Source organism: Perca flavescens, chromosome 20 (assembly GCF_004354835.1).
Source record: "Perca flavescens isolate YP-PL-M2 chromosome 20, PFLA_1.0, whole genome shotgun sequence".
Lineage (NCBI taxonomy): Eukaryota > Metazoa > Chordata > Actinopteri > Perciformes > Percidae > Perca > Perca flavescens.
Window position 1 is genome coordinate 31,115,327 of NC_041350.1, and position 11,962 is coordinate 31,127,288.

At 39.9% G+C, this 11,962-nt stretch overlaps 1 protein-coding gene across 1 annotated transcript in view; it reads left to right on the plus strand.

Annotated features, from left to right (window-relative positions):
* Window positions 1-2,750, plus strand: part of im:7136021 (uncharacterized) — an 11,274-nt gene extending 8,524 nt beyond the window's left edge. The window contains exon 4 of the mRNA XM_028565567.1: window positions 1,752-2,750. Within this exon, the coding sequence (XP_028421368.1) occupies window positions 1,752-2,004 (253 nt within the window). The 3' untranslated portion in view covers window positions 2,005-2,750. The remainder of the gene's footprint in view (window positions 1-1,751) is intronic.
* Window positions 2,751-11,962: the final 9,212 nt, after the last annotated feature.

Consider the following 11,962-nt stretch of genomic DNA (forward strand, 5'->3'; position numbering starts at 1 on the left):
TACAGAAGCTAAACTATTTTTATTGTGCAAACTGCAAAGTAGTAAAATAAACTCAAATCGAATGAATAGCCTACACATACAAACAACTTTAACATTGTTTCCCTTTCAAAACTAAATAGTTGTAAGCTAGTTGTATAAACACTACCTTGGCCACAGGTAAGTTAGGTTGTAGTGTGGTTGTAGAGGGTGACTGAATGTAGCTCCGCTGTCGGCCTCCTTCGCTGTTTGAATAACGTCAGCAGGTTGGAGGACGTATTTCAGCGAGGCGAGACATCTTAAATCCAGAGCTTTAATCATTGCTCTGAACCAGTCTTTCTCAACGGTCTGTAGCGGGACCGGAGGTGGATTGCGTTCATAATGTTGCTCCACTGCATGCTTGAAGTGACATGTCTTTAACGTTAGCACAGTAACGTTAGCACAGTAACGTTAGAGCGACGGGCAACAACAGCGGCTAAATTATGTCCAAAATTTTAGAAACAAAAACCTTGCAACAACAGATGGTTCCTCTCTTGAGCACACGTTGTTCTGGTGTATCTCCGGTCTTTCTTCATCCTCTAGCTAACTTTCTTCATCCTCTAGCTAACTTTCTTCATCCTCTAGCTAACTTTCTTTTCTGATCTTGAATGTGCAGTAGCAACCGGAGCCTCTCCCAGCTTAACAGACTGTTATGCTACCTGGCTAGCTAGCTAGGCTAGCAGCTATAATGTTACCCAGCATGCGGTGTAGCTACATTTGTAAATGTAAAATGATTAGTGTTAGAAACTATTTAAGTCACAAATTGTTATATGCTATGGTGTTTTATCCTTTTAAAGAGAGTTAGTTGTGGGTTATTGTTGTTATAAAGTTACTACCATGAGTGAGAAGGGTGCGTACCCTTCTCACTCATGGTAGTAACTTTATAACACAACAGGGGTCCCAGTGCTGCGACGGAGGAAAAAAAATAAAAAATCATCCCAGACCCAGCTATTTTTATTTATTTTTTTTCAATATCGGGCCGATATCCGATCCTAATATCGGATCGGTGCACGCCTACTAGTAATAATAGTAGTAGCAGGGCGTCAAGCAGGACCACTGCAGCAGCTGCAACCACGGTCCAGGTGCCACCACAATCCGAGGAAATCTGTGAGGCGAGAAAGCATAAGGACTAGAAGAAGCTCAGTTATTAATATGCATTAATGGAACATGAATACACACTGATGGAGAGGGAGAGAGAGGAGCTCAGTGTGTCGTAGGAAGTCCCCCGACAGTCTAAAACTATAGCAGCAGAACTGAGAGCTGGTCCCAGCCAAACCTGGGCCAGCCCTAACTATAAGCTTCATCAAAGAGGAGAGTTTCAAGCTTACTCTTAAATGTGGTGATGGTGTATGCCTCCTGAATCCAGACTGGGAGCTGATTTCTACAGGAGAGGAGCCTGATAGCTGAAGGCTCTGGTTCCCATTCTACTTTTAGAGACTCTTTAAGATATGATGGTGCCTGACCGTGCAGAGCGTTGTAGGTCAGGAGAAGGATTTTAAATTGTGGACTTTACAGGAATCCAATGCAGAGAAGCTAATACAGGAGAAATATCTCTTTACCTAGTCCTGTGTGAGTACACGTGCTGCAGCATTCTGGACATTGTTCATTGTATCTGGGTAAACAAGTAAACCGCAAAGGAAACTACCTTCTCTTCATTTCTTTAAAGACAGATGAGTTCATGTCATGCTGTGTTCATGCAGGGAAAGTCTTCCCCAACTCATCATCTTGTCTCTCAGGTTTTTCCGTCGGGAACCGGAGAAAGACCTGCTGAGCCTCAACCGGCTGCGCCACCTGGTGCAGCTGGAGCTGCTGGTGGAGCGCTCCTTCATCCTGAGGGATTACCTCAACGGCCACCCGTGGCCCAGCCCCAGCGTCCGGGCGCTCATCAACCAGCTGCGAGAGCTGTCGGAGAACAGGATCACTGTCATCACGACCATGCGCCAGAGGAACCCTCTACGAGAGTGTGACTGTGTGTGGGAGGGCGACTGAAGAGGGGCAGGGAAACTGGGCAAATCCGTTTTTATTCCTCCTGGAGAAGAAGAAGACAGTCGGGAACAGAAGGTTGAAATAAAAATGTATTAAGACAGACATACACATTAGTAGGGTTTGGCATCGTTTTGATATTACGATTCGGATTCCAATTCCTTTCGGTTACTAAGGTCTTCAGACTTTCAAATCCTAAATCTTATAAAAGAGTCGTGACGTGACAGTGATTGGGTGACGAATCGAAGCTTAGAGCAATGGCTGCCATCTTTTTTGGCTCGAGGCCCCTTCAAAATGAAGCACCGAAGCTCACTAGAGGGTGCATATGGGTTGTGAGCACTTATGCAAAAATACTCTCAGCTCAGACTGTAAACTCTCACCGCTCCTCATTTAAAGCTGCCAATCAAGTTATAGGAAAGTTCAAATAACAGAATTAACAAATGAGGATGACTGCTAATAAAATCCATGTTAAAAAAACATTGAGGGGGTTTGGTATAACCTGTAAAACTATATATACTATATATAGATATAAGTAACTTTGTCTAAAAACGAGCCTGACCCGACCCATGTTATATATTTTGTAGTCTGGCTTACCCGACGTACAGAGACGCGTGTCAGGCATTTTCTTAACCTTCTGCTATCTCCGCTATCTATTTTGCAAAGGCAATGTTGCTGCTTCCCAGGCTTAACACTGCCCACGGTGATTGTGATTGGTTTAAGGAAATAAAAACAACCCAGAACGTTTTTTTTTTTTTTTTTTTTTTTTTCCCCTCTACCAGAATGTTAACCCATGCAGCCAAACCATACTCCAGCGCTGTAGAGAGAGGTCTGGCAATGTGAGACTAGTTATTTCCTTGCATCATCCCAAACGTTTCCAACCCATAGAAATCGGTCATTATATTCAAGGTAACGCTGCGTTACATAAGGTCGCCTTTCGATGGCGTCCTATCCCCTTTGGGCGTGCGTCAGAAATTGACTCTTTATCCAGTTCCAATGCCACATTGCGATGCACTTTTATTTTAACCGGAAGAAGGATATGAGTCATCAGACGTCAGGATCCTAAGTTCTCAGAGAAACCTGCTGAGCAAACGGTAGCGGCAGCTCGGCTCGCAGCCCATCCGCCGGCCACTGAAGGAACCTTAACCGGAAGAAGCTGAGCGCGTCTTTAGTTAAGTAGTTTTTTTTATTTTTTTTTTATTGAGAGAGCCCTAGCAGCAGAAATTGTAAAGCATCTGCAGCAAGTCCCACTGAGGTTGAGTTTAACATTGATCGGGAAAGGTGGAAAGGCGGGATTTCATCGTTGAATCAATCTAGAATTTGTGATTGTTGCACTGATGGTGTTGTAAAGTGTACATTATACTGACTGAATCATGAAGACAGCACGTAAACATGGAGAGTGTGTAGTTTTCATTAAGTGGAAGAAAGGCATTTATAAATGGAGACATGTCTCTAATTTAAGGCTGCTCAGATACAGGCCTGCTATTAATCAGTTGTCAGGAGATCTGGGCCAAGTTTCAATTAGTTTTTATTTTATTTGAGTTTCGACTTTTACATTTTAGTTTGTTAGTTTTCAGAGTAGTTGACATTGAGCCTTTGAGAGAGTTTTGGTTTTTATATATTTAGTTTTTGGCCGGGCCGGGTATAATGCCTCAGAAGTAACACATGGTTGGAGAACTGTGAAGAAATGGCCATAATGTTCAAATCTTTCTTTCACTCTTTCAGTACCACACTCAGAAGGAAACTTGTCACCTGCTATTTGATTATTTCAACTGAAATAAAAGGCTAAAGCAACGGTCAGATCTTGGTCCTGACTGATGGGGAAGTGACCAGTGTAGTCTAACGTAGGCTATTATAGTGGCCGTACTGTAGCCTACTGTATATTGGCCAGAATCTTCCTTTGGGGGAGGAGGGGAAGTTTTAAGCATCAATGACTTCATTTCCTGCATTCCGATACACTTTAATGCACCAATTTACGGTAAAAATACCTTTATTCAGCCTATAGATGTTAAGAAAAAAGCACAGATGACAATTCAAAATGTATCAAAAATATAATGGAAAATAGCCTATGTTGTTACGTGTCATTGGGCATTTTTAAGTCGGTAGCCTATATAGAAATCCTGGAGCTTACTATCACAGACTACACCACTGGAAGTGATATTGATAGGATAAGCGTTGTGATTTACATAAAACAGCGTCAGCTTTTTTTGTCAGAAATTTGTCAAAATGACTTTGAGCATAACTGACTAATCAACTAAAAACCAGAATGACTCCTCTTAGTCGACCAAGATCAACCCCACAGTTTCTGGGGTTCGATGTCCCCAGAGTTGACGGAAATATCAAATCTGAAATAAATGTATGTTCATTTCTATTTTTATTAGTTTTTTTTTTTTTTTAACCAGACAATATTGTTTGTTTCTCTTAAAGGATTTCATGTTTTTAGTTTCAGTTTACGGCAATATGTTCGCAGTTTATTTTAGTTTCAGTTTTAGTTTACGATAATAACCGTGGATCAGGGCAGCACTTTTTTATTTATTTATTTATTTTTTTTATTGTTGTATCTGCAAGTTCTAGGCTGCAGCTCTTCTCGCCGATCCGCTTAGTTTTAAGTTCCCTCGGTTTAGTTTCTGGATGGTTAAAGCTCTATGAATCAATATGTCCCATTTACACTGAATCAAATGATTCATGCTGAACGTGGTCAACCCCCCAATAATGCATGAATTGAATTAATGACACGTTTTGGTTGTATTTATGTTTAAAAATAATGCACTTGTCGCTTATTGAATAAACTACCTTATTTGCTTTGTTTGTGCTGCGAAAATCATTTAAATGTTTTAAGACAGCTTTCCTCGTGGAAAGTTTAAACATTACAACGTTAATGTTCTTTAATGTTTACAGTCTACTCACGTTGATTACTAAGCTAAAAGATATTGATTGCAGCACTAAATACTGTCAAAACAATATCAAAATGTCAGTCAAATATGTTTTTCAATGTTTTTATCACAATGTTAAAAATCCAGCGGCCAGCCTGCGTTTGGAAGAATCTTTCCATTCAGATCCTGGCAAGTTATGTTCATCTTGCACTAAAGTTCTTGATAAAATGTGGGAAATTGTCTAAACTTTAAGTATTTAATTCACACAGAATAGGCTTTACCGTGTGGGTTTTTCATTTGGACTATTTGGTTATTGAATTACCAGAAAACATGCTATGTCGTGATATACACATTGTGATGAAGATATGAAATTAACTATATCTGGATAGAAGATTTTGGCCATATCGCCCTATGCATGAAAAGACATTGTTATACTGTCACATTACCCCGCCCTTTTTAAAGTGGCCATATTATGCTCATTTTCAGGTTTATAATTGTAATTTGAGATTATATCAGAACAGGTTTACATGGTTTAATTATCAAAAAACACCATATTTTTGTTGTACTGCACATTGCTGCAGCTCCTCTTTTCACCCTGTGTGTTGAGCTCTCTGTTTTAGCTACAGAGTGAGACATCTCACTGCTGTAACATCTTTGTTGTCAGTTGCACATGCTCAGTACCTAGGTAAGGACTACATGAGCTAGCTAGCAGTTTCCCCAACTTCAGCCTTTACAAGACAGGATTAGCCGGGAGACTTCTTCTAAAAGAGGATACTTCCAATTTAGCGTGGAATACCTGCAGAACAGGGACATGGAAGTAGTTCTATACAATTTATAGCAGTGTTTTGCCATTGAGAGCGAGCTAGCATGCTAACGGTTAGCCCCCTAGCCCCCTCATTTCAGCTAGTGCCGTAGAAAGCCGTGCAAATGTTGACCAGCTCACCAGGAGACTGAAGGCAGGACACATTCAGAAACCGGATCTCACTCAGAACACCATGGGTGGTTTTTTTCCAAGTTTGTATGCGTGTGGAAGCACCAGAGACACAAAATAAATCCCAGAAAAAATGATTTCTTTTTTTCAGAATACGGGCACTCTAAGAAGTGACAATCAAGTTTTTGTTTTCTCTCAAACTGTTGAAATGGAAAAGAAAAGGAAAGCCAGGACAAGGAGTTAGTTCAGTATGACTGTAGAGGATGTCTGATTTTGAGTTTTAATCCAGAGCGAGTGTGTTGTAGTTTATGTTCCTATTAAGAGAACAGCCAACCATTTTTGTAGTTCGGAATGAAAAATTTCAGTTTTGAGTTTTTTTAAATCTTTTTTTCCACAAATAGTTGAGACGCAGACTTGCTTTGTCAGTTACACACACACAAGACTGAAATGAGCAATGTATGTATGAAATGTATGTATGCTGAATTAAATTAAATTGTATACAAATGTGTGTATTATTTACATGTATTACAAGGATTCTGAATACAAATGTAGCAAATAATTCTCAAATTGGTATTTCTTTTTAAAGTTGGTCCTTCTCTGCCACTTAGATTGTCTTTTTGCTTCCTTGTATTCCTCTAACTTTATCCACTGTTTATTTTCATGTCCTGTCTGTAAATTGGAGCAAATAACCTCTGTGAATAAAGAGGCTTGCCTTCATTTCCAAGCACTTATAATCCATAAAACCAGAGGAATTGTAAAATAAACTATTTACAAAATCGGACTGTTAGAACTTAACCAGGAATGACCTGACCCAACTGAACACAAAGAAAGACCTATATAAAAGGGGTGGAAATTCTTTTTATGTATTGTGATTTTCTTTTTTCTTCTTTGCGTCGATTTTCAAAATTGATTCTTTTCCCTAGAATCGATTTATTTTTTTTTACCAATGATTGACCTTAATATTTTCTGTTTCTATGGGACTACCGCCGACGGTGACTACATCATATCCATTTCCAGCGAAACAGAGTGAAAGCGGAAAACGCAGAAAACCCATGTAATATTCTTCTTTACAAATGAAATACATGTCAGACATGTGATGTGCATTCTTCTTAGAAAACTAGTAGTTTTGTGGCCGGCTTGGTTCAGTGGGTAGAGCAGGCGCAGGGGTTTATGCCTCGACGCAGAGGTCCAGGGTTTGAATCTGACTTGTGACGATTTCCTTCATGTCCTGTCAAAAATTAAAGGTGGACACATTGCACGTTTTTTCAAAGTGTAAACCCGTGTTATTTGTACGCTTTTGAGTGAGACCGGGTTGGGCCTAATACTATCGAATCGCATTACTTCTAGAATCACAATAAATGAAAATCGCAATATAAATCTAATCCACACCTATGTATCAGGAAATCATATAATCGGGAAAAAAGCATATCGTCCCAGCTCTAATATACAGTATAACTGCTGATCATACAACACTTCCAACCTAATTACAAATCAAACAAAACAGGAGAATTAGTGGACTCTTAAACTCCGCTAACTAAGTTGACAGAAATTCTGCACTAAACCTTTCGCTGCAAAGGCATGATCTGTCCTATGCAGGATATCCACCAACCCACCGTGCGCTCCGTGGATTTTTATTGGGATGATTAGCACAGATGCCTGGCTGAATACACTCACCGGACGGCAGCTAGCAGCTAACGGCTAACAGTTATCTGGCTGTACACACTCACCGGAGGGCAGCTAGCAGCTAACAGCTACTACCGCACTATTTTTTTTAGGGGAATACACTTCAAGACATGACATGACCTGTCCTCTGGAGGACATAGCCACACCACCACCGCTCCGTGGATTGTTTTTGGGATGATTATCACAAAAGCCTGTCGGAATACACTCACCAAACGGCAGCTAGCAGCTAACGGCTATCAGCTAGCAAGGCAAGCTAGCTACTGGCAGGATCGAGACAGGGACCAGGGTAGGTGAATTTAAACAATGTCTGAGTTGAAAACGCATCTTGTTGACACGTAAGGGCCCCGTTCATGTGGCACAGACATATTAATTGCATATTGTGTCTGTTAAGAGGCACAAAGGCACTCTAAAACTTGCCCCGAGCACTGCCGTTTTAGCTCAGGGGACGCTTGTAGTACGTAGCTGCAGCTTCTCAGTGTTACCTGCACTGATTCGGGTCGGGGTTTTTTCTATCGAAAGTACTCGCGTAGCTATAGCGATCAAGATTAACGTAAAAATTGGCCGGAATTCTCCTTTAAGAACATTGGGTTGTTCACTCTGTACTCGGTGATGTGAAGATGTTTCTTCTGTTGGTCACTGATAAGTAGTCCGCTTCAAGGATATTGTAAACGGTGATGTTTAGTTCTTGAATGGGTTTGTTTGCTTAAAAGAAAGGAAAAGGAAGCATGCTGATCTGGATGACATGTAGAAGGATCCAACTCTTCACAGTAAACAAATTTCAGACTATTACTATTACTCTTAGTAGCAACTAAATCAAATATGCCAAAATACCAATAAACCGTAAGAAATGAATGGTAACACTTTACTTGAAGGTATCGACATAATCGTGACATGACATGGTCATAACTATGACATGACACTGTCATGAACGTGTCATAACCGTTATAACCAAGTCATGAACTTTATGACATTAAGTGTCATTTGGTTTTTGTCATGACAAGTTGACATTGTTTGGGTTGTCTTGATAATGACAAGATGACATTAATCAAAGTGACATTACCAGAAGTTGTCTTGGTCATGACAAGTTGACATTACATTTGTTTGGGATGTCTTTGTAATGACAACTTGACATTAACCAGGATGACATTACCAGAGGATGTCTTTGTCATGACAACTTGACATAATGTCATCCTGTTTAATGTCAACTTGTTTTAATAAGGACACTCCAAAGAAATGTAATGTCAAGTTGTCATGACAAAGACATCCTCTGGTAATGTCATCCTGGTTAATGTCAAGTTGTCATTACAAAGACATCCCAAACAAATGTAATGTAAACTTGTCATGACCAAGACAACTTCTGGTAATGTCAAGTTGTCTAATGTCAAGTTGTCATAATCAAGACAACCCAAACAATGTCAACTTGTCATGACAAAAAACAAATTACACTTAGGACACGTTCATGACAGTGTCATGTCATAGTTATGACAGTGTCATGTCAAGATTATGTCGATACCTTCAAGTAAAGTGTTACCAAATAAACCTAATAATGTCTAAACTACTAACTAGAAATCCCAATCAGGAGGCACGTACTTCTCTCTGGCCTGACGAGATGTCCGTCAACAGCAGCACGCTCAGCACTGAGACACCCAAAAAAAACGGAATCAGAAAAACTTAAGGCAAACTTTTCTAATGACGAACAGAAGTGTGTGTGAGTGAACTCATTCGGTGTAGAATAGAAACTAATTTACAGCCACAAATACTGAATGAACGGAGTACGTATGAAACCAAAGCTGTTTGTCGTCTTTGATCGGTTTGCTGATGTATGAGCCACGTGAATGTAATATGCAAAAGATAATTATATACTAGAGAGTGTGAATGCTGTATGTTGAAAAGCTGACGCTACCCAGAATGTATGAGAGGTGGAACATGTTCAAGTTGGAATGGTGTAGCTCACCCAGTAAGAGTGTGCGCCCCATGTTGGAGTCCTGCAGTGGCACGTGTTAGAATCCGACCTGTGGCCCTTTGCTGCAGGTTATCCCCCATCTCTCTCTTTTCTGTATATCCACTGTCACTCACTCTGAAGTAAAGGAAAAAAATTATAATAAGTTTGTATGGTGTTTCTTGGTGAATGTATGAATGAGTAGATTGCAGTTGAAAATGTATGAATTTGTGTAAAATTTGTAAAATTCAATTTGAATATTTCGTAAATTATGAAAGTTATGAAAATTCTGTATAGAAGCATACATGTCTTAATTGAGTTGAACATTCTGATGTTTGAAGTTTCTATGTTGAAAAATGTGGAAGGAGTTAAAAGTGTAAAAAAAAAGGGTACACAAGAATAATAATAAATACGTAGAAGAACATATGTTCCAATATGAGGAACTATTCGTATAAACTATAGAGAATAAAGTCATTTTGAACTCATTCAGGGACTCCTATCATCAATGTATTTTGGCATTTGTGTGACATACAATCCTGTTTGACGATAGTTGAACGGATTTATAAAACTGTGTTTGAGCTCCATTCAAACAAAACAAAATGCTGTTATCAAAAAGTCAATGTACACAATTTTACTAGAAATAGTTATTTAATATCAAGATTTGGGTTTTGTCTCTCAACTATACAGTATTAACAATATTAACAAAAGATGCAGACTTCTGTTTACACAGCAGCGTTCAACAATATCCCAGAACAACACAAGTGCATGACGTTAAAGGTACAATAAGTAACATTTCTGCATTCAAGTGTCTAACCCATTTACTGACAGAACTTTGTGAACTCGTTCAAAGGGCCTGAACCTTCTTTACAAAGTAGAACATTGTTTTGTATGTAGTGATGAAGAGAACCCAGTACCCAAAGATGTACTTTCAGGAACTTGAGGACCAAACACTTGTTGAAGAACTCTGGAACTAAACCTGCGTTTGGTCGGGAGGAACCAGAGGGAAACCTTTCCGATGGTTCAGGATGTGACACACAGATGGGTCTCCTTTCAATTCATTCGTTACATCGAACCGAAACATGGACATTCACTCAACAGTAAATCCAAAGAACAACATGATGGCTTTTGGTTGTTGTTCCCTCGTGTGTGAAAATTGCGTTGGGAATGTCGCTGTGCTTTTAGAAGCATCGGTGTGGTTTGCTTCATCTTCACGGTTCTTTGGATGCAAATGCAAACAGGAACGCACAAAAGGGAGTCTTTAGTTCCTCGGTTTCCAGAACCCCATGTAGCTTCTTGGCCAAAAAATTTCGAATAATTCAGGCTACATTTACATCGCTACGTTTTGGTTTTGAAGCAGAGTTTTGAGCCAAATGAGATCTCCATGCACACAGGTGTTTTTTATCTCCAGTATAAGAACTAATATCCGTTTAAACACACGCCCAAACCAAAATATCTCATCAACATTCTCCTATACTGGGCATGAACAGGAGGCATGTATACTCCACCAGTTGCTGGTAGTTGCCATGGTAACGTTAGTAGCTTAGTCTCAGAGAACGAGACGTCGTAACCGATTAGACCCAATCAGGCAGCCAAACATTGGCGTCAGTGTCGGTGTCGCCAAAGGTCTCCGTTTGCGGCCGTTGAGATTGTAAAACAACCCCGCAGATTACCAACCAAAACGGGTCAGAAGTGTTTCCAAATGTCTCCACTTTAGGGGCACGGAAACACCAGAGCAGTGGGAAAGCTCAAAGAAGTTAAGTCCGCACAACAGCTTAGTGCTCCGAAAAAATACTTTAATAGTGCAAACAAGGCACACAACGTTTCGGCCAAAATCCATCTGAGGAAGGCCAAATTGTGGGCCGAAACGGCGTGTGCCTTATTTTCACTATTAAAGGGTAACTACCATTTTTTTCAACCTGGACCCTGTGTTCCTATGTTTTTGTGTGCAAGTGTCTGATGGGAACAACAATCTTTGACATTGGTCCAGCATTAAGTGTGAAGGTCTGAACTGGCAGTCATAGACCGGGCTGCAATGTAACCCTTTGGGGAAAATGTTTAGCGTCAGTTAGCGTCCACTTAAAGTGCTCGTTTTGCCACTAACAGACTCAGATTAATATTCTAAGTGTCTGACAACATTATGGAAAGGATCCCTTCAGAGATAGACCTTTAAAACCTCTTTGAGACCTTTCTGTTTAACCAGAAACAGCTCTGACGTCGCTAGTGCTAAACCCACCAGACTCCATTTAAAAAAGCAATACTTTTAGCGTGAATAGAGCAAACATATTTCACATGTAAGTTATTTCAACCCAAAGTGGAAAGACGACCCAAAACAGTTTTTCATAGTTTTATTTTGTTTTTGTCGACTTTGAATGAAGTGTATTTAATGACGCTAAAATCACTGTTTATTTACATGAAGTCTGGCGGGTTTAGCGAACGCAACTTTGTGGATATTTTTATGTTTTAGAAATCCTTTCTATAATGTTGATAGACACTTAGACTATTAATCGGAGTCTGTCAGTGGCAAAATTAGCACTTTTGTGT